The sequence below is a fragment of the Mastigoproctus giganteus genome, chromosome 8, assembly GCF_048544385.1.
Source record: "Mastigoproctus giganteus isolate SK-2022 chromosome 8, ASM4854438v1, whole genome shotgun sequence".
NCBI classification, from domain to species: Eukaryota; Metazoa; Arthropoda; class Arachnida; order Uropygi; family Thelyphonidae; genus Mastigoproctus; species Mastigoproctus giganteus.
This window is the reverse complement of record NC_143582.1, coordinates 66,078,149-66,105,438: the sequence shown is the minus strand read 5'-3', so window position 1 is coordinate 66,105,438 and position 27,290 is coordinate 66,078,149. Positions and strand designations below refer to the sequence as shown.

Sequence of the window (27,290 nt, the reverse complement as noted above, 5' to 3'; positions counted from 1 at the left end):
GGGTTGGTCACATGCACACTAGCAAGACTGTTGTGGATTTATTGGTTGATTGTTTTCTACATGAGCATGTTCGAGAGGCAACCAGAGAGAGTAATACTCTTTATCTGGTTATCAGCAGTGATTATTCGTGCATTAAGGATTTGCAGATAAAGGAACCACTAGGTGGCAGTGATCACTGTGTACTGATGTGGGATTTACTTAAAGATATAATTACCATCAGGGGTAAAGGGAAGGGTTTTTGCTTTCATAAAGGTGACTACAGTGGTCTCAGTTTTTGAATTCTATACAGTGGGATCAACTGATGATGTTTCCAACAGCATATTCTAAATGGGAAGTATTCAAGGAATTAATCTTGGAAGGTACTAGGCTTTTCATACTGATTAAGAAATTCTCTTCAAGATTTAGGCCTAAATGGATGTCAGATGAACTAATGAGACATGTGGCAGAGAAGAAAAATGCATGGGATGCATATAAATTATCAGGCAACACAGAAGCCTATGGTAGATATATGCTAGTCTGTAATCAAGCCAAAGGAGGTTAGGCAAGTGTAGGCACATTATGAGAAATCTTTGGCAAAGAATGCTAAGAGAGCAAGGACTTCTTTAGTTATATAATCTCTAGAAGGAAGGGAATGAATCAGGTTGGTCCATTTGATATCGATGGTTTGACTGTTGATGAACCTGCTTGGATAGCTGACAAACTGAATGAGAAAGCAAGCTTATAAAGCATCAGCCAAAAACAAAAAAAACACACTTCACTCATCCATACCCTCCAAGAATTTGCGCAGTTCTTCCTTGATTGTTCCAACGATCAATCACCTGCTGGCTGAAGGTAAACTTCTGCACATCTATCCTGCAACCATCCTCAACTTGAATTTATGCACTCCCATGTGTGCAGTCTCATACAATTGGATGGTTCTTGATAATTAATTTCTACAATGTTCATTTCTCATTGGCTGCTCTTAATCATTACTAAGATCCACTGTAGAGGTCAAAACCAAACTTCTCCCATCCCATTTTAGAATATTATGGCATTGCTTCAGAGGGTTCGTTTAAATGCATTTCATTTTCAAATTTTTATAACCTAATGTAATGGAACTGTAGCATAGTTAGGTTACAGAGTAATTCACTAAATACATAGAAATAAGATAAAGATTTTTATTTGTTATTAGCATATAAAAATTAAATTGTGTACATTTGATAGTAATATTCAATAAATGAACAGACATTACATTGCCTTGATCCCAGTTTCCACTGTGGTCTTGCAAGCAGCAATCTTGAATCAATGAAACTGTAAGATTATGTGGTAGTACCACTTTACAACTTGGTTGTGCATTTATTTCTTAATTTCTTGTATGCTTCAGATTCCTAATTTCTCATAACCTAATGTAATATAATGAAACTATTTCATGTTACATTAAGAAATTAGCTGAGGTAAAATGGAGAGAAGACAGTTTTTTTTTAATTTTTAGTTAACAATTAAAAAATATATATATTGAACTTGCTCTGCATGATCAAATACCATTGGTTGCAATGAGTAAAAATTGTTTTTGAACATTGACAAGAAAATTGCCTATTTCTATGAAATTCATATCCATTTTGGTAACTACCTTCTTGCTTTATTTTAGTAATTGATTTTTAAAAATTACTCAAATAATTAAGCAGTGTTAAATAATTTTAATTTTTAATTAAAAATTTTTATTTAAAAATTTAAAAAATATATATTTTTAAATAAAATTTAAAAATTAAAAATAATTAGTTTTTAAAAATATCTACTAAATGGACCACTTTTTAAATAAAATCATTGTGAAGTAAATTTGAATCATTGCTTTTATTATTGTCATTTAGAAACTCGACTATTACTGCTTTCAATGCAAGAAGTTAGCATTGAATATTTAATATTTTAATATGACAGAGCCACTGTATTTCGAAATAGTATAGAAGTGCAATGTGCACTTTGGTATTGAGGTAGACAGTGTTTCAAAATACAGAAAGTCTCATTCATCACCCTGTTGTATGGCAGTTTAATTTATCACCACTTGTCTGTCACATGCAAATTACAGTCTGCAATAGCTCACATTATGTCACAGTACTGTTAAATCAGTTTACTTTGTGTATTTATTGAGAATTTCTCAAAATAGAATATTGCTCAGAATAATCACGTGAGAGGGCATAAATTCAAATTGAGGAAAGACAGTTATAGGATAGAGGTGCAGAAGTTTGCCTTTAGCCAGCGGGTAGTTGATTAGTGGAACAGACTTCCATCTTTTGTTGTGGAAGTTGATAGCCTAAATAAATGTAAGGCTGAGCTTGACAGGTATTTGGAATGAATGGAGGGGTGACATGGGAGCGAGTTTTTTTTTTTTTTTTTTTTGGCTGATGCTGCATTTGCTTGCTTTCTTGCATCGTATGCCTCTGCTAATGCTAAAATTTCTTAAATGCAACCTTAATGTTAGTTTCAATTATTTAAATATTATGAAGAATAATTTTAAAAAAGCTAAAAATACCTTCAGATGTTTTTCACTTCTTACTGTTATTAACCCTTTGCAGTCCAGAATTATTTCTGCTGTCTTCTCATTCTGGTTCAGCATGAAAACGAAAAAAAATGAATACCAAATATGAGCCATTCAGACATTATTTATTTTTGAGTTTACATGAGTTATTATATAAAAGTGATTGATAAAATATTAAAAAAATGTTTCAGACATTTCAAATATTTATTATTTATATGGTGTGTGTGTGTGTGTATGTGTGTGTGTGTGTGTGTGTGTGTTTTATTTCTTGAAACATTCACCGGGATGCATCCTGGCTTTTTGGGGCATGTTTCACAATACTAAACTATTTCTTCCTTTATGGAAGTTTTTTTTTTTTTTTTTCATTTAGTCCTATGTTACTAATCACACTAAAAAAAGCCTTTAGATCATTTATTGAAACAATCAGGAAGTAGCATGTTCAAAGGAGTTTTGTTGGCATAATTATTTGTTTTTTTTTTTCAAAATTTCTTCAAAGAAGAATTTAGTTTATTCATTCAGAATAAATTTAGATATTCAAGGAGGGGAATTGGCATTCCCCTCCTTGAATATCTCCCCAGTGTGAATGTAGATGCAAAATTCTCATGGAGCCTGTCAGCTACCTGAGCAAAATCATCAACATTTCAACCATGAATATCAAATGGACCAATCTGATTCATCCCCTTCCTTCTATAGTTTACACGAGTAAAAAATTATTTGCTGTTTTTCTTTGTATCTTTTGCCAAGGATTTCTCGTAGTCTGCCTTCACCTGATTCCATGTTCCATTCCATGTTCAAAGTCAGAATAATCTCAATGGTTACCCATTCTTCCTTGTGGACAGAATCTTATATTAGTCATTTCCAACTTTGAGCCTTCACAGGGTCAAGACCAGTCCATTCCTACACATGTTGTAATGCAAAGCCAACTCAATGTAAATATACAGGATGTCACAAAAGCTCCTTGTACATTCATACAATGAGCTATCCACTTTCATAGATTGGTGATTTTTTGGTGAAGTACACTGATTGTGCCTGCATTTTTCTAGAGGAAAATTATCAACATAGGTTCTAAAACTTGTTTGAGTTTATGCAAGTAATTTTCCCTGTAAATTTCCCTCAAAAAAGTAAGGCCACACCAACTTATAATCATGGATGTACACCAAACTACAAGCATAGGTAGTTTGTGAGTGGCCTTTGACCATCCAATTGGAGTTGGCATCATTCCAATATCGACAATTATGCCAATTAACAGAACAATCAAGTACAAGCAGGCCTTATTACTGAACATAACATCTGATAGCAAAGTGGGATGCACATGTAAGGTGTGTAATACCTAATCACAGAATTCCACCAATCTGTTGGTATCATTTCCATGTAATTCTTGAAGTAATTGTACTTTGTAAGGGTGGAATTTGTTTTGTTTCAAAATCCTTGCAGACATTTGGCTATTACCAACTTCCTGGTCAAAATCAAAGAATTTTGGGGATTTGTGTTAATGGATTCAAGAGTAATAGCAGTGGTTTAATCACCTGTCTGAGGATGACCAATATGTACCTTGTCAAAAAAGCTACCAGTCATCTTTAAGTGGTCAAGTAGTTTCCCAACAAATCACTGACAGGGTTTATTTTTATCAGGATGCCTTTGGTGAAATATCTAAAACACTTTTCTCTGGCTCTTGCCTGTTGCATGTAAGAACACCAGTTCTACCTTCTATTGTGGTGTATAGACACTCATATTTCAATATCTACAAAATAAAATTAAAATATAATAGTCATAATATTTATTAATGATATCAATAATAACATAATGTACCCTATGAGTACAGACTTTTGTGATACCCTGTATTTTATTAAAATAATTTTCAAAAAACTAATGCAGATATTTAATTGACGTTGCAAATATTTATTCAACATCTTTGATCCTTCTTAGAAATTATTCAGAATTTCACAGTTTAACTATAAAATAGCCATCCCACTTTTTATTCTGTCTTTTGATGCCTCTCCCCCAAATTTATTCATACAATATAAAGTTTTTTTTTATTATTATTTTGATAAAAGTTTTTGTTTGAAGTGTGGGAATAGTTAAATAAAGTGTCCTCTTCTTTGACATGTGTATGTAACAAAAAGAGTCCTAATTTCACCTATGGCAGTTGCATCGATGAATGCTTAATGGTTTCTGTAAATTTCTTCATGGTATTGGTGCCTAAATAATTAAATCTAGATTATTCAATGTTTTCTTTTATGATGTTTGATTTTTCACATTTTATTTTTAAATTTTTTAATTGATTAGTTATGTGAATGAAATGTTCTTTTTTATAATCCTAATTAACATCAAAAGGTGATACATTTTAAGAGCAGCTGTGCTGCTTTTTTTATGCAGCTTTTAGCAACAACTTCTTTTGATGTTACCTGAAGTTATAAATAAGCACACTTGTCTTACATAATATCATTTTCAGCATGAAGCTGTAGTTACTCACTTTGTAAATTATTTTATTAGTGTTCTAACTGAATACAATAACTGAAAAGAGCAATGAAATTAGCATTTAAATTGCAGATAAAGAAACTATTTTAAGTCCTGTTGTACTTTGTGGTCCTCCAAGTCTTCGGTTCAAGAAACCAGTTATTATTAGTTTTCAACATTGTGCCACTCTGAAATTGGAAAACTGGAACATTGCTATCCACAGCAGTGATAGCAGTACTGAAGAAGAAAGTCCAGTTTGGAAGGTGAGTGATGACCTGATGTGCTCATTTCTGATAAAATGCTACTTAACTGGAAATGCGGGGATACAAAAAAGGAATAAAATGTAAATATTATGGGTTAGGGACAATGAATTATTGAATTATTGTAACCTCCAGAGCATTAGTTGGAAAGAGGAAAACAAGAGCATCATTTTGTACATAACTTTCACTATATATATTCCTATTAAAAATTGTCCTTATCAGAATTGATAGTTTACTTGAAATTTTTGTTTAAAGGAATGTTACAGTTTGTTATTGCTTCATAACAACTGCAATGTAGTACACCGACCATATAACTGAAAATTTATTAAAATAGAAATAATATTATAATATAAGACCATATCAAATTGAAATGATAAAATAAAATACACTGATTGTACAATAAAAGCAGTAAAATAATAAAATATAAAAATAAAATATAAAGAATAGCAATTACTCTATATGGGATAAAAGTAATAAAAACAAAAGCAATAGAAACAACCGTAGCTTTCAGAGGTGACTGCCTCTTTTATCAATAGTAAGACTTAACTTCTCATGATACATCCTTAAATACATGCAGGATCATGGCTCGCAGCATGTGTTATTTTAGGAGTATAGGCAACATCTTCCACACATGCACGGAAAAGGCTCGGGAGTATGCCAGGCAGAACTTCATCCCATCCAAGAATTACAGTTTCAAAGAGGGGATGAATATGGATTCCCCCCGTCTCTATTAATAGTGTTATGCTCAGAAGAGGAAATCTGCAAACTCTCGAGCCATTTGTGGTTCCAATATTCATGTAAATGATAGACTATGATAGCATCGCTATCATAGTTGGGTGATTTTCTCAGTTAAACCTGAATAGTAGGGAATGTATGTGGTGGCAATGGGTGCAAATGGCTCTCTTCACCCATGTTTCGCTTCCCGAAATATTTATCCAAAACATTCTGGGGATACCACATTTTCTAAGATCTGCTGTAATGCATTTTAACCTCCTCCTTTCTATCCTCGGAGGTGCTACAGTGGGACCCAGCCTATCCAACAAAGCCCAAATAACATTATTCTTGTGATTGTTGGCTTGTACCATCAGGTGGTAGATGACTTTCATCAACCGGTGAAATACCACCACTTTGCTTATTGGAGGCTTGAAGTGGTGAAACTCATGTTTAGTCTCTAGAGCAAAGTTTCCGGCATCCCCATGCACGGTACTAAGTACTATAGGTTTTGATACCTTTCGTGTTTGGGGTTTTCATAAAAAAAAAAAAAAAAAAAATGTTATAATGTGTATATTGCTCCAGGCACATGGGTTTTCTATATACTTGTTTTTTACTCTAGGGCCATCTCTATAAACCAACACATCAAGAAAGGGAGGGTACCCTTCAATAGGACCACTTATAAGGTTACCCGGAGGAATCCCTTGGTAGGATAGGAAATTCACATGAACAAAATCAATCCTGCTGGGTTGCACTTGTTTTATCAGCTTCTTGCAATAAAATTTCCTGCTTCCTTCATTGACAAATCATCTTCTCAGTAGGTGGTGGTCCGAAATTTTGTTCTGCTTCTCTGTTCCTGCGTTCTTTGGCATATTGTATTACTTTTAGCTTAAATCCAATAGTATAATTTTGCCTTTTTGATGAGCCTGCCATTGATTAGGGCTTAAATGTATAACTGGAATTCACTTGTTGCTCCAGCAACAGCCTGGTAATTACTGAAACGTGTACTGATGTATAGTAATTAACTATCTGTTAACTCTCGGTTTTGCACATGTACTGTATTGCCACTTCGGCTTTTAAGATGCTGGGCAATTTTTTTTAAGGTACGTATAAGGAAAAAAGTGTCTTAAAAGCTGACAAATACAGTAATTGTGCTGTCACAACTTGACCATCTGATATAGTGATCAGGTGAAAAATTAACAATATTTCAATTACAAACAGAAAGATTATATGACAATTATCATAGAGCCAATAAATCACTAAGAAGCTGGGTCAAAGAATTAAACTACTCTTCATCTCAGAAAAATATTCACTGATGTTTTCTCAGAGAAGGATGCTTTCTCAGAGAAGGAATCATTTTCTAATGCCGATTTCAAAAATGACTTCCTTTTGTGTCCATCATATCAGCTTTCTTCAAAATTCACAAAAGAAAATTTAATTTTTCACAAATTTTTATTAATTCTGGCAGAATTTGTGCACTAAAATTATAACAATATGCTACTTTGACTTTTATATTTAAATACGTTGAAAACATAAAAAAAGGGCAGTATCATAAAAAGTCCACTCTCATTTGCCTCTCATTCCACTCTCGTTTTAAAAACTAATCTACAATGGGTCAAATTTTTGTTTTTTTGATTTTCTTACAGATCCTTTTACTTTACAGTTCCATCTTCAGAATCCAGAAATAGTCAGTCATTGTGATGGCATTCCACCTTCTCTGGTACCTCATCTTCATGTCTTTAATGTCCTGGTGAAACCTCTCACTATGTCCTTCACTCATACTTTCTAGCTTTTCTGGGAAGTAGTTGATGTGGGAGTGTAAAAAAAATGTACCATGACACTTATATTGCAGCCCATCTTGAAGTTTGCCAACATATTTTCAACTATATTCATGTAATCTGGATCCTTGTGTTCCGTAAGAAGTTCTCAATAACAGAACTGAAGTTAACCCATGCCTGTTTTTCTCTTTTATTCATAGTTCCCTCAAAATCTCGGTCCCTCATCAGTTTGTGAATTTGAGGTTCAACAAAAATACCTTGTTTGAGTTTCTCTTGGATGATCAATGGGAATTAAGTACAAAGGTAATTGAAGCAGGGAACTTCCTGAGGTAAAACTTTCACACAAATTGTTTAATGTGCAAGGGTAGAAGGAGGATAGTTTTGGGGTCTACCAGTACTTTTTTGAACTATGTTCTTTGATCCAGGCAACAGACTGCCCCTCTTTGGCCAGACCTTGACATCTAAGTGCTTACTCCTTGCCCAGCTGTCCCACTTACACAAAAGCAAGGCATTTTTGTGTAGCCAGATTGCTGTCCAAGTAACATGCCTGTCACATTAACATAGTTGGTCGGTTTCTGCTGACCAACCAACCATGTTCTTCATACTTAATATTTGTCAACAACTTATTCAAGTTTCCATATATTTCTTTCAAATATGCAGAGTGAGCTACTGGAATTGACCCATATTTATTTCCATTGTGGGGCAACAAACCTTTTATCCTACTCTTTGATGAATTAATAAAAAGTCTCCAATATGTAGGATTGTAACTAATTCCTAAATAAATAGTTCATTAAGTCTAAAACCAAGGAGTTTTGCAGATTCCTTTAGTAAGTTTAAATCTCTTACCAGTTTACTGGCCACCTCCGTAGCCAGGCGGGCAGGTGCAGCAGTGCACAGCACATGCTTCTTGATTAGACTGGGGTTCAAGCCCATGACCGCCAAATACGGAAGATGCGGAAAAGTCAGGGAATGACCACCGCATATCCCCGGAGCAATATGGCCTAAGTTGCTAATGCGCCTAAAAACCAAATAAACAAACAAACTAGTTTACTGAGTTCATGCTGTGAAAACAGTTGAGGGCTGGGTTCAATGTCTCCAGGCATGTAGACTTCGGTTTCATCTTCTTCAAAAGCTTCACTTTCCACACTCTCTGCTGCTACATTCTCCAATATAAGTGGAGCATATGGAATCAGTAGATTGTAGCCACGTGGGACTGATCTAATAGCAGATGGAATATTAGGATACACGGTACCCTTCTTATTTTTTGCATTGTATCCCTCTACATTAACTAAGCAAAAGTAAGTCATTACAATGGTTTGTAGGCTGCTACCAAATCATGGGATTTGCAAGTGACAGCCTTCTTTTTATCCTTTTTCCACAATTTCAGTGCTTCAACACAAGATCTGCAAACTTTATGTGGAGCCCATTGTTTATCTTGGTCACAGAGTTTCACTCCAAATTAAGCACAATACACATTTCTTACAAATTCTGTAATATCTCGTCTTTGCTTGAGGACTACATAATTTCCACAAATATAACAAAATAAGTTCAGATTTGTTCAAACACTTGCTTGAAGACATTTTACCCACTTTTCAACACAAATTTGACACGATAACCTCAAAAATAAAAAAGTGATTTGTGAAAAAACAGTATATGATAGAGAAAAAAAAAACAAATAACATTTCTGAAATTATTGTAAAAAACTGGGTAAAAACAGCTATTACTTTACAAACATTGAAAACCATGAAGAGTGGTGAAATCTTTATTACATTTATATAATGCATTAATCACATCACAGCTAGATTATAGATTGCCAATATATTCATCAATCAAGAAAAGTGTATTACAGCATCTCAATACTGTTTGGCATAGTGCTCTTCAGACAGCTGTCTGAGCTTTTAGAACTTTTCCTGTGCAAAGTTTGTATATAGAAGCAATCAAAACCCCATTATTTCTCAGAAGAAAAGCCCTTTTATGTAATATGCAGCAAAAATTATGAACCAAGACCCTGCAGGTCTTTAGTTTAAAGAACTGTTGCACAACTGGAATTTGAATAATATTCACCAGGATACTGGTCCACTGATCTACCATGGAAGAATCTGATTCTTCACTGTAATGTATCCTTTAACATAGTTGGGTAGGGATGCATTATCATCCCTTCCAACAACTGTATGCTGTGGATGATTCAGAGAATGCAGATAAATATAAAATATATACAGATGGTGCCAAATTTGACAATCACACAAGTGCAGCAGCTGTTTTAACTTCCTTCATAGGAAATTACCATTACCTCTTGAAAGTAGTATACTTACTACTTTCAAGAGCATATGGCTCAACTTACAGTTGAGCCATATGCAATCCATTTAGCTCTGGTTTAAATATGTAATCTCCCTGTATGGTCTGAAATAATCTGCATACAAAAAAAACAATGCCCAATACACAAAACAATTTCTAGTTTTCCGATCTTGTCTCATCTTCAATACTCTGAAGAATATAGAATGGAAATCACTTTTTGCTGGATATCAGGCCACTCTGGCATTCTAGGAAATGAACAAGCAGACATTGCAACCAAACAGAGTAGTTCATTATTTCTTTAATATTAAATATTATTAAATATAAAGTTTATATTTTAAATAAATTTATTTTTTGAATTTTATAAAAAAAAACACTTCATTTTCCCATTCTTTCAAATAATTATAAATGGAAATAGAGAAATGAAGTTTTTTTTTTTTTTTTTTTTTTTTAAATAAGCTTTGCTTCCCTGTATCATGTTGCCAATATTAATATCACAAAATAATTATTGTTACAATTTAGTTGCAAACTCCTGACTAAACAATGTTCAGTGGGATATACAATGTAATGCCATCATGAATGAATGACCTTGTATAATTGTGTGTAATTTTTCTTATTTTGGCTTTTCAGAATATAGTCACACTTGGCTGCGAAACAATCAACACTTCAGTTTATTGCCAGCTAGATCAACAACAATGTCACCTTATGATAGAACAACTAGCCCGTTATACTCTTGTCGGAGAGTCACTTCCAGAATGCAAGGCAGTCAAGTCGTTGACTCTTGCGGCCTTTGCACCAGCTCTTCATTCTTCCATTGATTATAATATTCGTGTTTATTGTGTAGAAGATACCCAAGCTGCTTTAGAAGTAGGTATTTTTCATTTTTTTTTCTTCACTCAGATTTTTATAGTTATATACAGTTCAACTTACCAGATCTGGCATTCCTTTTTCTGGTAAGTAGTAGTAATAGTATTCGCTGTGTAGTGCAATAAAGCCACTGGCTTTTGCTGCACTGGCAAAACAAAAAAAAAAAAAAAAAAAAAAAAATATATATATATATATATATATATATATATATATATATATAATATAAGAAAATGCAAATTATATATGCTTCTCTCCACACACAGGTAACTATCCAGTTGACCTTTGAATTTATTCAAACTGTCAGCCTTAACTACCTGCAAGGGTAGGTATGGATTCTTGATCTGATTATCAGCAGTGATTATTCAGGCATTAAGAATTTGCAGATAAAGGAACCACTGGGTGACAGTGACCACAATGTACTGATATGGGAGTTACTTAAAGATGTAACTACCATCAAGGTTAAAGGGAAGGGCTTTTGCTTTCGTAAAGGTAACTACAGGGATCTCAGACAGTTTTTAAATTGTGTACAGTGGGATCAACTGATGATGTTACCAATGTTGAATTCTAAATGGGAAGCCTTTAGGGATTTAATCTTGGAAGCTACTAGGCTTTTCATTCCAACTAAGAAATACTGTTCAAGGTTCAGGCCTAAATGGATGTCAGATGAATTAATGAGGCTCGTGGCAGAGAAGAAAAATGTAGGGGATGCATATAAATTATCAGGTGACACAGAAGCCTATGGCAGATTACGAGAAATCTTTGGCAAAGGATGCATAGAAAAACAGCAAAGAGTTCTTTACTTATGTAAACTCTAGAAGGAAAGGGATGAATCAGCTTGGACCACTTAACATAAATGGGTTGACTATTGATGATCATACTCAGGTAGCTGATAAACTGAATGAGTATTTTGCATCTACATTCACACATCAGGAGTTATTCAATGAGGGGAATGCCAGACATTTATCAAACTCTAACAGGGAGCTAAGTGATTTTGTAATAACTGAGAGCAAAGTGGAGGAGTAATTGTTGAAGTTAAACATAAGGAACCTGGGGTAGACGGGATCTATCCAGTTATATTAAAGGAGGCAGGAAAGGAAGTAAGCAAACCCTTAGCCATAATTATGAGAGCTTCCTTGGACTCAGGGAAGGTCCCCATGGACTAGAAGTGTGCAAATGTATCACTAATTCACAAAGGGGGTTCAAAAGGTGACACAAGTAACTATAGACCGGTTAGTTTAACTTGTGTTCCGGGGAAAATAATGGAGTCACTGGTTAAAGAAGCATTGCAGGATCATCTAGACAAGACTGCAGTAATAGTTAAGACACAGCGCATGGGTTTGTTAAAGGGCAGTCTTGTCTGACCAATTTGATTGGATACTATGATGTAGTCACAAAGGAACTGAATATCAAAAATAATTTTGATATCATACACTTGGATTTCAGGAAAGCTTTTGATACTGTTGCACATGGAAGACTGCTGTACAAATTGGAGAGGTATGACATTAAGGGTAAGTTGCTACAATTGATAAAGGGATGGTTGAGTGGGAGACAACGGAGAGTGGTAATCAATGGACACTGCTCTTCGTGGACAAATGTTATTAGTGGAGTTTCCCTGGGTTCAGTGCTGAGCCTATTGTTGTTTTGTGTATTCATCAATGATATTGATGAAGTTAGATCAGGATTAATGTCCAAGTTTGTAGATGATACAAAGGTTGGCAGGATTGTTAATGACAGTATGCTACTCCAACTGGATTTAGATAAGTTGGGCAAATGGGCTGAGAAGTGGCAACTGAAGTTTAACATTGACAAATGAAAGTACTTCATATGGGTAGCAATAATCCAAGAGAAACGTACCAACTGTGTGGTACTACACTCAGGGAAGTGGAAAGTGAAAAATATGAAGTTTGGGGTGCCAGGGCAGGTCATGGAGTCTTGTCAATGATATATAGAAATTTTGCTAGCAGGAACAGGAAGGTGATTATCCTGTTGTACAAGGCAATGGTCAGGCCACACCTAGAGTACTGTGTGCAGGTCTGGAGGCCTCATTTTAGGAAGGATGTAGAGTTGCTAGAATGATTACAAAGAAGAGCAACAAGATTGGTGAGGGGGAACAAAGGGGTGTTCTTCCCAAGAAAGGCTTAAGTTCTGAAAATTGCAGCACCTGAAGAGTAGGCACCTGTGAAGTGATCTGATTGAGGTGTATATGGCCTTGAATGGGTTAAGCAAGCTGAATGCTGATGGGATTCTTCCTCTTGCTCAGATTAAGGGGGCATAGATTCAAATTTAGGAAAGATGGTTGTAGAATAGATGTGCGAAAATTTGCCTTTAGCCAGCGGGTGGTTGATTGGTGGAACAGACTTCCATCTTTTGTTGTGGAAGTTGATAGCCTAAATAAATTTAAGGCTGAACTGGACAGGCATTTGGAATGAATGGAGGGGTGGGTTTTTTTTTTTGACTGATGCTGCATAAACTTGCTGTCTTGCATCGTAATGCCTTTAATAATTCTAATGCTAAAAGGGCAACTTGTTCCAGCAATCAATAATGCACTGGCTAAAAAACTTTTTACAATCTAATCTAAACCTCAACCCCTGTAATTTGAATTATGACCCCTAGTTTTGGAATTCTTTATAACAGTGAGAATTCCACTTTCATTCATTTTAATAATCCCTCTCAGAGCCTTTTAAACCTCAATCAGGTCACCTCTGAAGTGCCTGGTTACCCATCTTCAGACCCTTTCAAGAAACTGGGTGTCTTTTCTCAGATTAGGTCTCCATACTTGAACACAGTATTCAAATGTGGTCTTACAATTGCCTTATACATATTAGCCAATTGGTCATTTTTTGGAAAATGACCAATTGGCTAATTTAGTTTTTAGGTTTGGTCAGTCAGTGCATTGGAGCTTTTCTCAGCTTAGCACTCCAAGCTGGCCAGTAGCATCTCTATTTTTATTTTTTTTTTAAATCAGAAGCAACCATTTTCACATCCATTTTACTAGTATCTTTATCTCTTAAATATAAGGGAAAAGTAAGTAATCTAGAGGATTATGATGGTTCAAAAAGCAAACACCAAATATTATCTACTGTGAAAATGTTTCAGTACTTTACATATTTAATCTCCCTTAAGTAGTTAAATTACTGAAGTGGAACTTCAGTAGTTTAACTACTTAAAAAGGGTATGTATTCACACAACTCCAGTGTCCGTTGGGATCTCCCCTGAATCCAGTGATGATTTCATAATTTTATGCCTAGTTATTTCCTTACCTCCTTTGCACTCTTTAATATAATTAGATAGATCCCATCCATCCCAGGGCCTTTTTTTGTTTAGCTTCAACAATTTCTCTTTCACTTACCTCTCAATTATCACAAAATCATTTAGTTCTCTGTTAGAGTTTGAAATTCTGGCAAACTCCTTTCCTAATGAATTCCTCATGTCAATGTAGATGCAAAATACCTATTCAGTTTGTCAGCAACCTTAACCAGATCATTAACAGTTAAACCATTAATACCAATGTAATTCAGCCCCTTCCTTCTAGTGTGTTTACATGAAGAAGTTTTAGCTTTCTCATAATCTGAGATTTAAGATTTCTCATAATCTGCCTTTGCTTGCCTAATTTTCCTTTGTGACTTATTACAGACTAGTTTATATCTACCATAGACTATTGTGTCACCCAATAATTTATATGCATCCCATGCATTTTTCTTCTCTGCCACGAGTCTCATCAGTTCATCTGATATCCACTTAGGTCTATTTCTTAGCTGGTTTGAAAAGCCTAATAGCTTCTCTGATTACTTCCCTAAATGCTTCCTATTTAAAATATGCTGTTGGTAATATCATCAGTTGATCGCACTGTACAGAATTTAAAATTTGCCTGAGACAACTATAGTCACCTTTTACAAAAGCAAAAGTCCTCTCCTTTACCTTAAAAGTAGTTACTTCTTCAAGATGTAACTGCAGTCAAGACCATATGGTTTGCTTACAGTTTGTCCTTTTTGTTTTAATTATGACAAATAGAACCGGATAAATTCAATATGTAAAAGTAATCTTGCTGTGTGATGGTCATAATAAGTGAGAAGTTTCAAACTCATTTAATGCAAATTACCTATTCATAGTCCCAAAACAGCGCCTCCGTAGCCAGGCGGGCAGGAGCAGCAGTGCGTAGCACACGCTTCTTGATTAGACAGGTTTTCGAGCCCGTGCCCACCAAATACAGAGGATGCGGAAAGGTCAGGGAATGACCACCGCATATCCCCAGAGCAATATGGGCTTAGTTGCTAATGCTCCAAAAAAAAATATAAAAAAAACCAAACAACAAACTCCCCTAATTACACTTTCCTATGTGTGTGTGTGTGTGTGTGTGTGTGTGTGTGCGTGTGCAAACTTCTGATGAGATTAAGGAGATGGGTATTGGATGAAGAATTCAGTTGACCTTCGCAGAAAATTTCTAATGATGCAACAAGGACAGTAATACTCTGCACTGCACATCTAGGGGAAACTGGAAGATCAAAGTCCAGTATTTACTGAATCTTGAAGAGAAATCAGTAGCATCCTTACAAACTGCAAATTCTTCAGGCAGAGTAAGGGTTCTGATGCATAGATTTCTTTAAATGGAAATTTGTGCACAGAGCAAAAAAATCCTGGTTTCAGAACACTTTTTTTTCAGTGACAAGGCTAATTTTTGTGTGTTTGGCAAGTTTAATTGGCAAAATGTTACTTGTTAAAAAGTAACCCAAGTTTAGCCAGGATAAGGAGAAAGGTGCTAGCTATGGTTTGGTGTGTTTCTAGAAGGACTATAATGTTGTCTCATTCCTCTTCCAAAACATAGTGAGACGAGAGATGTGTATTGATACATTGCAAGACTAAGCTTCTCCAGACATTCTCAATGAGCAGAGTAAATATCTGAAATATTTTTAGCAAGATGGCACCACCTGCTCATTATAGCCATGTTGTCAGAGAAGAATAGTTGGATGAACAGTTGCTTGAATAATGAATTGGAAAATGGGGGTTAGTAGAAGCCACCATGATCTACCTTAACATCTCCAAACTATTTGTGGGATCTAAAAGCCAGGGTGTATGTAAAAATACACAGTGTGAAGCATTTCATGCTGTTCTGATTGGAAAAAATATGTTTGCATTGTTGTCTCCACACAAATAGGTGATCATATTTCAACAGTCACCCATGGTCTCAAATTTATGGAGCAACATTAGCACAGTATGTAGGTTGGTTATCAAATTGGGTTTGATGAAACAGTTTATGAAAGCTCTACCTGAGGAAGGTCCCTGCTTCAACTACCTTTGTACTTAATTCCCATCGATCACCCAAGAGAAGCTCAAACAAGGTATTTTTATTGAACCTCAAATTCACAAACTGAGGAAGGACCGAGATTTTGAGGGAACTATGAATAAAAGAGAAAAACAGGCATGGGTTATATCATATAACATAAAATATATATGTTATATGATAGTTATTACAATAATATAACTATAAACAAAATTACAATTCATAATACAAATTATATATATATATACAGTGGATTCCGGTTATTTGGGCCACCGGTTAATCGGTAAATCTTAAAAAAACAGAAACCAATCGAGAAAATAGCCATGGTTTACTTCACTTAATTGGGACAGCATGCCGTTTGATCAGGGCAGGAGACCGCAGCACTGGAGATTACCCTATGATTGTCTGCGACGGTACCACGTGGTTCGGTCGAAATTCTGGAGGTCACAACCGTAAAATAATAAAAACCATTAGCAGTCACCTGTTTATTGGGCTTTTCTGTTAGTGAAATCTATCATAAACAGATAGTAAACTCGATCTTACTGAATTTGCCATAATACCGACAGCTGGAATTCTGTGGGTTATTATGGTGAAATGTGTTTACACTTCTATGAAATCTTCAATCATGTAAAACAATTAATTTTCAGGTCTTCTCTTCATTCCTATTTTTAAAGCTTTGTAACTCGTTACTCCGTTCTCACTTGCGCGTATTGTGTTACTTGCAATTTGAGTGTGCCGTCTTCTTTGTTATTGATTGCTTATCTTTTTACTGTTTTAAATTTTAACCCCCACCCACAAATGTCAGTGAACAGAAATGTCAACTACACCTAATTCTGTTTTTACACGATAGATATGTTCCTGAAAAATACATGTAAAAAAAAATTGTGTACAAAAAGACATTGTATTTATGGAAGAAAAGAAGATTGGTTCCGGATCTAAAAAATCAGTAAAAATAATTAAAAAAAAACACATAAAAATATTCGTTTTAAGCCTATTATTTTATTTCAACAAAATTCACATGTAATGAAAATGTATTAAAGTAAATTTGTATGCATATGAAATGAAAAAAATTCTTCATGAACAAAAAAAAATCTGTTTTACACAAGATTTTATTCATTTTCACTTTCTGATAATAAACGGCGCATACGTTTGCGTACGACTGGAATATCACTGCTATCACTAGAAATGTTGTGGACATCGTCTTCTTCCTCTATTAATGAAATTCTTTCTGTGATCTCTGGAGCAAAATCAGCACGAGTCTCCTCTGGTGCTGATGTTTCACCGGCTTTACTAACAAATTCAATTATTAATCGTGTTCGTGTTTTGGTTAGGCCATTATATAATTCTCTGTAAGAGGCTGTCAACAACTTCAGTTCGCGTTGAAACTTCCCAGCGCATTCCTCATTAGGGTCATGTTTGACAAAATGATTACCTAATTTTCTGGCCAGTTCCAGACCTTTTATTAAATCTGCATTTAGAACAGGATCATTTTCTTCATTATCACTACGTTCTGTGGGATAAAGAGTCCCAAGGACAACCTCTAATATTTCATCTTCGCTTAGGGCATTGTTGGTTAACAATTCATCAATATCTTCAAACGATAGATCATCGAATCCTTCTCCACTAATTTTGTGTGCCATTGTAATGATGTTGGGAAATTCGGTCGTATTAGGGATGGTGGGATCTTTGCTTTTTACACATTGTGGCCAAACCGCTTTCCAACACGCATTTAAAGTTGCTGGTTTTAATTCAATTAGCGCTAATCCAACCTGATTGATACAATCCATAATTGAGAATTTCTTCCACACATCAAGGACTGTTAGTGTTTCATCATTCAGTTTGTCCAAAATGTGTTGGAATGTTTGTTTTACGTAGTATGTTTTAATTGTCGCAATTATACCTTGGTCTAGCAATTGTATCAAAGATATAGTATTAGGTGGCAGAAATAAAATTTGTACAGTTGGGTATTCCAAGACAGGATGGCCGGGTGCATTGTCAAGAATCAGAAGAACTTTAAATTCAAGACCTTTCAAATTCATATAACGTCTGACTTCTGGGACAAAACATTTGTTGAACCATTCTGTAAAGATAGTGGTGGTCACCCAGGCCTTCTTGTTTGCCATCCAGTGAACAGACAGTTTATTGATATCTACACCTTTCATTGAATGTGGGTTTAGGGCTCGATTTACCAGCAGTGGTTTCAACATACGATCTCCTGAAGCATTGGAGGAAAATAATAAGGTCACATGATCCTTAGCTACCTTAAAACCACCAGCAGTTTTCTGCGATTTGGCTACATACGTTCTGTTCGGCATTTGCTTCCAGAAGAAACCAGTTTCATCTGCATTCCACACTTAATCAGGAGTGTATCCTCCATCTTCAATAATTTTTGAAAGTTCCTGCGGGAATACTTTAGCAGCCAATTCATCTGCAGATGCAGTTTCACCTTTAATATTTATATTATGAAGAGAATTCCTTTTAAGAAACCCTGTCATCCAACATGTACTCGCAGAATATTCATACTTTCTGTTTAACTGAGATGAAGTGCTTGGCTCCTTTTCTTTAATCTGTCTGTAAATTCTTAGTGCTGTTTGCTTGATGGCATTTCCATCTACTGGTACTCTTTTTGTGACTGATCTTCTATCCATATTACCAGAGCCTTTTCCATTTTTTCCTTGACAATATCTCTTGTACATGATGATGAATTAACACTTACTTTTGTTCCAGAACATGCCGACTTCCTAATTGCAGCTTCATTTTTCTTAATAGTTCTTATGGTAGCTTCATGTACACCAAAATGCTTTCCTACAGGCATAGCCCCTTGTCCAGTTGCAAGGCGATCTAAAATTTGAATTTTAAGTTCCAAAGAAATTGCTTTCCTTTTCATTTTGGTAATAGGCGAATTATTTGACATTATATAAGGGCTACCGAAAAATATCTCAGTTATAATTAATAAAAAAAGGTATGAAAAATTTGTAAACTTACAATTTATTGACTATCAGCAAAATGAATAAATTTATATGTGCACAAATTTCACTAAAGATTCTTTCACTTTGAAATAGAGCTTACTACTAAATGTCTTCCGAAGATACAATGCACGAATACCGTAGATGTGCACCAAATTCAATAAAAACTTTGATGATTCATAGATACCTAGACTTACACACTGGTAAACAAAAGCACGCATTTCAAAACGCACACACTAGCTGTTATCCAATCTACTGGTGCGTGTAATATAGAAATGATACTAATATGCCACAAATAAAAAAAAAAAAATTTCTTAGAATTTAGGAAAAAAAAAATTCATAGAAATCGTGTTAAATCAAAATGACTCGCATAAAAAGAGAATGAAATATTTATTTTGAATTCGTGTTAAATCAAATTCGTGTAAAAAAAGTTTGTGCAAAAACAGAATTAGGTGTAGTTCGTATGTGCATATTACAGTACGTATTAATTATTCCAATTATCACATATATTCTTCCGATTTTCACGTATCATTTAATTTTTTAATTGGTATGGTAATAAAGGGTAAATTTGTGCTTAATATATCTTTGCTTTTATAGCCTGTGGATAGGCGCCTCCATAGCCAGGTGGGAAGCAGCAGTGCGTAGCATACGCTTCTTGATTAGACCGGGGTTCGAGCCCGTCACCACCAAAGACGGAGGATGCGGAAAGGTCAGGGAATGACCACCGCATATCCCGGAGCAATATGACCTTAGTTGCCAATGCTCGTAAAAACCAAAATAACATAACATAGCCTGTGGATAATATTCCTCCTATTTTCACTAATTAGAATCGCTGCTTAATAGAATTAAAATTCAATTCACAAACGTGATCACAATGACCGGTGCTTACTACACATCGTATAGTGAACGGTACTTTACTATGTTGAGTTCGTCGTAACATGATTTGATTGTACCGTGAACCAATTGTAAAGGGGGGATACATTGTATTTTTAACTATTTACGTGAAACTTCAGATAATTTGGGGCAGCCGCTAATCGGGCCAAAATGCACTAGTCCCGATGTGTCCCAAATAACCGCAATGGACTGTATATAATAATTTTATTCTTTATATAGAGGTTTTAAATAAATATCAATTAAAGATCACTACAAAATTAAAAAAATACCATACACCTTTTTATAATGAAATAAATATATAAATTTTAAAAAATAAAAATAATAAGTTTAAATAACTTACACCCGAATTACGTGGCACCTCTGGAATATTGTTGCAGCACCCCGGTTGAAAACCACTGCATTAATCAGAATATTAAAATTAATATATACATAAAATTTTAGTTAAATCTGTAATAACATATGCAGCTGAGACAGGTGGTACAACAGCAAAAATAAAACAAATAAATGAAACTTTCAAATGAAAACATTAAATAAAACAACTAATAAAACATTAAGAGATAAAGTTAAAAGTGAGAAAATGCAGAAAGTGTAATACAACCTATTAATTAATGAATGGACACATAATGGGAAAAATATTAAAAAACTTAAGATCCATAGGCAAACAAAGTAGAGGAAGACCAAGAAGATGGAAAGGTGATCTATCCTAAACCTAACAAGCAATATATTTAATGGGAAAATAAGAAAAAGAAAGAAATACAGGTGTATGAAGTTTTCTAATGTGAAATTGATTCTCCTTTTACAATGTAAGATTGGTGTTTGGCCTAAGTAAGCCCATGTGCCTCTAAACATTTACATCACCAACACCTGATGTGATCCATCAAAGAAGTTATTACATAGGTAGAGAACTGCACTAATATATGATGCATGCTCTGCATTGTTCTGTAGCAAATTTTATTTAGTACAAAGGCAATTGTTACAACCAAGCTGTACCGCTGCCTTTCTCTCACTGACACTGAGAAAAGAAAACAATGGACAAAACCAAAAAGAGTTGTAAATGATATTGAGATATGGTCTTGAGAATGGGGTCAGAGAGGAGACTGTGTAATCCGTAGCTGTGTCTAGTGATATCACAAGGTTAAACCACCAATGCTTTTTCCTCTTCAAACCACAGTTAATGAATTAACCATGAAGAACAATTGAAACAATGATGTAACATGCATGTATTTCATTCTTTTTGAGACATATAAAGAATCGTGGGTTTCACTGGTTCATTCTCTGGATGAGTAGAAAGTATCATCAGCGTTGTTTAAGCACACTACCCCACAGATGAGCATTAACTTCCTCCATGAGTTTGAATATGATATCAGCTTCTTTTGAATGACAAACGATCCATGTGAAAGTTTACTAGAGTGAAGAAAAAACTTTTAAGAATGGTTCTTTATGTCAGTGAAATCTTATAATATAAGCAATTTTAGTAGTATTAATTTTTAACATTATGATGATTTTGAGTTGGGCACCCTGTACATCTTAGCAAAGTTCTATTTACACTTATAGCTATATCAAAATAAGTAACTATATCAAAAGACTATTTTATTAAAAGAACCATAATAGAAATTATTCTTATTTGTACAGCTTATTTGCTAAAAAGTTTTTTTTCAAGTATTGTTTTAATTATTCTTTTATCAACAGGGCGTTGTGCAAGTGGAGCAAAAACTAGGGGGTAGGTTAGTAGACCATCCAAAATCAATGCCTTTCCAGGATGGAGGAGCACACCTATGCCTCTGTCTAGAAGACATTGGACCTGGGTGGAGATGTAAACCTGGTGCCAATTACCAAGTAATGTCTTAGTATTTTTTAAAAAATGATCATAACCATTTTCATAATTCTCTGTATTAATCAGTTAGAGATTCAATAGAGAGGATAATTTTTGAAACCAATTTACTCAAATACATTGAACTTTTAATTAAAATTTTCTTTTATATAGCAAGCAATTATATATTACATTGAGTTCTCTTGGTGCTACTGTCAAACATTTTTACAAAATATAGTAAAAGGTAATTAAAGTAATTAGTAACAGAGTAATTTTTCCATACAGTGAAACCTCACTTAACAGACACCTCTCTAAAAGGGACATCTCTTGTTTTGGACTCTTAGGCTTAGGTCCTGACCAGAAGTATTAGAAATTACATGTTAGAAGATCTCTCTAAAACAGACACACTTTCAAGGGTAATTGACACACACACACACACACACAGGCATAGCTAGGTTTTCAGCGCCCTTGGCAAATTCGTGGCTATGCACCATTTTTCGATAATTGGTAAAATCATAATAAATAATAAGTACAGTCGGACCTCTGTTTAACAAACTTCTTTATAGCGAATTTTTCTATTTAGAGATAAATGTTTTCTTTTTGCAGAATTTTTTTAGAATTTGCTAAATAGAATTTTTTTGGAATTTTTTTATTTCTTTGTTTTATGGAAACAAAAATTTTCCAAATAACGACTGCATTACGAGACTTAACTGGGTACACATTGTTCGCACCCATGGCCTTCAAAGCAAGCAATAGTGCTGTTGTTACACCCAAATTAAAAGATAAAGAGATTACCATCTGCAACTCAGTGAGAACCCATAAAACCTATCCGACTACCTGTCCCATATACCGAGAAGTCGAGCTGGTCAACTACTTTCTGTGTATCCATAGCCAGTGGGCAGACCAAGGTGTATTAAACATTTGGACATTAGGCTCTGGTCAACCTTCTATTAATCACCTGTTATAGATTTAGAAGAGAGTGGTTTCCCTTTATCCTGACAAGCGGTCATCAGTTGTTTCGTGGAAACAACAGCACCATTTCAAAGCTATTGGCCTATCATCGAGCACAATATGAGATACAGAGGAAATGATGCCTCCCACACTTAAGCGTTATCTATGGTGTATCCACTTTGTACTTTTGTTGCTAATAAATTAATAAATTCATTCTGAATTTTTGGAGATAAATAATTAGTGTGGTGTTTAATATGCGATTCCAGAACATTTTAACATTTTTCATACTAACGTCAAATTGGCTGACAAATTTTATCAAGTTTAAACATATGCCACATTTTTTTTTCTTTGGTATCGATATTACTAGCATGTCCATGAAATGCTAAATTATTTTCGGCACAGAACAATATACATTTCAATATTATTTTCAATATATGACACCATTTTGAAATTTCGCTTCTTAGTGCTGCTTGTGCAGCGTTGTCAATTAGTCCACCTTTTTGAAGACCCTTTCCTAATAATTTCCATTTTGTGAAATTGTTTTTGTGTTGTTGTAATGAATTATCATGAAAAAGAACGTTTGGATTTAGATGTTTCCAATCCTTAAATCTATTTGAGCTGCAAAATGGAACATTATTTGTGTCAGATACAAATAAGATGCACGGAAAACAATATATTATATCTTTGTTTTTGCAATAAAATAACCATTCCCTCTCATTTTTTTAAATACCTTCATTTTATATTTCCACGAATTATTGAAAAACATCGGCCATTAGTGACAGGATACGTATTTAAGACTATACGTTCGGGACTGTGTTGCACCATAAGAGATCTGTTTTTGTGGGTATTAAAGTTCCATGTAGTCAGATCATTAAAATTTAGACTTAAAATTACAAGATCCACGTTAATATTATTGCTGCCATCATTTTCTTCTGCCAACTATTGTTGGTTATTGTCCACACTTTCTAATTCATTTAAAATAACTTCAACTGTTTGAGCTTTTTCTTGGACTTCCATTTCAGTGGCATCATCATTTGTTTCATCTTCATTCGAATCATGTTCGTTTTCTTTATCACTTTCAGGTTTGGAGTTGCTTATTGTAAGCCAGTTTTGTAAACTAGCGGAACGTTTTTTCTAATTTTCTCTTTATGCAGTCTTTCCACTTTTTTCCTTTGGTAGCATGTCTAAAATTAATTTGGCCTTTATTGTTTTATTTAAATTACAAATCACAATATTCACGATTACCTGTTTATATAGTAATCACAAAAACACTAACTTATTCAGCTACACAATACGTGAATTGCGAACTACAATGCATTCGAGCATGCGCTGATGAAGCAATCGCCTGATTGGTCCCTTCAAAGTTACATTCTGGACAGCAAATAGATCTATGTTGCTATGCAGTATGTGCTCAGATGTAAGGATGCATGCAGGCTTGAATCGCCATGTGAAAATTAATTTTCACCCTTCTTGTGCTGTCATCTTGATTCGGCATCACCGAGGGGTGCAATTTTTGTCAGCTAGCCTCGGGTGTCGACACTGTACTGATGTAGTCTGTCAGTGGCGTCCTTCTCCTGTTGGTACCCTTGGCACCTGCCCCAATGCCAAGGCATTCCTACGCCACTGCGCGCGCGCAAACACACACACACACCTTTTCATTGGTCAACAGGCATTTGAAATAAAGGCAAGTGGAAATCAAGGTTATTATGTAATACTTATTACATTTTTGAATTACTCATGGAGCAGATAGTACAATATATCATCATTAATCTCACTGCTGCTGGTAAGTTATGTTATGAACTTATTCGAGCTGTTGGATGTAGTTCTGCTATTACATGTCACTTAACAAGGCAATAAAATTGACAAACTGAGAAATGCTGTTTCCAGAATATATATATATATATATATATATACACACAGACGGCCATATTTTCGTTAAGATTTTTCAGCAAATCAGATTTCTGGTGTCGTGGGCCTAGCAGGAAAACAAAATTTAAAAGATTCTGGTTGTTGTTGTTGTTATTTGGTTCTTAAGAGCATTAGCAACTAAGGCCATATTGCTCCGTGAATATGCAGTGGACATTCCCTGACGGGCTCGAATCTTGGTCTAATAAAGAAGTGTGTGCTGCGCTCCTTCTGTTGCTCCTTCCCACCTGGCTATGAAGGCGCCCAAGATTCAGGTAATGATCCTCTAACCTTTTTTCACTTCAGTTACTATCTGTGCCATTTGGATCGCAGTCACTCCGTGTGTGTACATATTTTCTTCTTTAATTTTTATTTTTTAAATTATGTTAAGTTGAAATGCTCGAACAAGCATAAATGGAATGTGTTAACTATCGAAAGCATTGGAATGTATCTAAAAGCATTGGAATGTATTGATAATGGAAAACCTGTAAAATGGATATGTAATTAACTGGGTGCCAGAAAAAGTACAGTGAATGATTGATGGAGAAACTAGAAATCCCTTCAAGACTTCAGTAAGCAAATAGAATTAGAAAGAGTGCTCTCAGACAGGTGCACTAAGAAGAAGCCAAAAAATTAAGTCGTTGACGATGCATTATGGATGTGGTTCATGCAAGAATAGCAAAGAGGAACACCTCTTAGTGGGCCAGTTTTGAAGGAAAAGGAAGTACACTTGTACAAGAAAGTCAACAGCAGAAAAAAATTCTTAGCCAGCGATACTTAGAAAAATTCTTAGAAACCCGAGAAATGGCTTTCACAATGGAAAAAGCACCATGGAATTCATTATCTAGATGCTTGTGGCAAGAAATTGTCAGCAAATAAAAATGCTGCAAGTGAATTTTCCCAAAAATTTTTAGATGTTATACAAAAGGAAAGTCTTACTCCCAAACAAGTTTACAATTTGGATGAAACAGGCATAAATTTTAAGCTTCTTCCAACGAAAACTCTAGCAGCACCACAAGAAATATTCGCTACTAGTTTCAAAATGAATAAACAGAGAATCACCGTGGCCTTTGTGCAAATGCTGCTGGGAGTCACAAACTGCCTAGAAGAAAACTTTCAGAAATTCTTGAGAAGACTGCCAATGAAAAAACTGAACTCACTGAGGCCCTTAAGAAAATTAACATCAAGGATGTGATTTACACGTTGGCATTTGCTTTTGAGGAAATGCCGTGATCAACGTTTGCGAGATCATGGAGAAAACTATGGCCTGATGTCGAAAAATTAACTGCAAACTGCGATCTGGAAAAAGAGCCATGTGCTGAGGATCTGACAGACCACACAACATTGCTCTGCTTAATGATTTGAAAAATTATCAGAATTCAAAGACCTGGAAGAAAGAGACATCGAAAAATGGCTTGTAGGAGATAACATTCTAGAAATGAAATGTTAACAGATGAAATTATCGAAGCAGTTAGTCAAGGAGAAATGGCAGAAGATGAAGAACCAGAGAACCCAGAAGCTATGAGCAGAGATAATGATGACAAAATTAGTCATTCAGAAGGAAAGAAAGTGTGATAAGATATATCAAACAGCAAAATAATTCATCTGCCATTGACATAATTCTTATGAAAAAGTAGCGTGATTTTTGCTTCAAAAATCAAATTTAAATCAAAAAGACAAATGAAGATTACAGATTTTTTTTTTTTTGTAGATATTTAATAAATATTTATATACAACATACTGCATGGATATATATTTTTTTATTTAATTTACAACCTATTATTGGTATTTTGCATATGTTTTCAGATTAACCAGCCATTTGTTTATCTGGCCTGAGGTCTGTTTCCATAGGGGCCAGTTAATCGGGAGTCTACTGTATATGTATATATATTTATAAGTGGGAAAAAAATGAGGGAGATAGATGGGGGAAAAGAAGGTAACAAAAAAAATTTATAATAAGAGATAAATAATTACAAAATTGACTAAAATAAGGATATTGCCACACAACTGGTCTCTCATCAAGTTTCAATGGTAAGGATTGCAAGAAAAATAGAAACATGTGTCTTCATTTCTGATGTAAACCACAAGGGTAAAAAGAATATACATAAATAAAAATAGTAGTAGTAGTGGCATGTGATGCAAGAAAGCAAGTGTATGAGCTTATGCAGCATCAGCCAAAAAAAAAAAAAAATCACACCATTCCCTCCAAATGCCTGTCCAGTTCCTCCTTAAATTTATTTAACCTATCAACTTCCACAATGACAGATGGAAGTTTGTTCCAGCAATTAACTACCCACTGGCTAAAGGCAAATTTCTGCACATCTATTCTACATCTGTCTTTTCTTAATTAGGTTCGTAATCCATTTGTTCAGATTACGCCCCCTTAGGTTCGTAATCTGAACAAATGGAAGGATCCCATCAGAATTCAGTGTGCTCAACCCATTCAAGGCCTTATACACCTCGATCAGATCACCGTGCAGGTGCCTAGTCTCCAGCCACTGCAATTTGCAGAACTTAAGCCTCTCTTAGCATGAGGATACCTTCATTCCCCTCACCAATCTTGTTGCCTTTCTCTGTACACGCTCAAGCAAATCTGCATCCTTCCTAAA

General features: G+C 34.8%; 1 protein-coding gene across 1 annotated transcript in view; it reads left to right on the top strand.

The window, feature by feature from the left end:
- LOC150081587 (netrin receptor UNC5C-like) overlaps positions 1 to 27,290 on the top strand; it is a 383,853-nt gene that overhangs the window by 319,031 nt on the left and 37,532 nt on the right. The window contains exons 9-11 of the mRNA XM_090379449.1: positions 5,063 to 5,232; positions 10,641 to 10,877; positions 21,705 to 21,851. Coding sequence (XP_090235575.1) covers positions 5,063 to 5,232; positions 10,641 to 10,877; positions 21,705 to 21,851 — 554 coding nt within the window. The remainder of the gene's footprint in view (positions 1 to 5,062; positions 5,233 to 10,640; positions 10,878 to 21,704; positions 21,852 to 27,290) is intronic.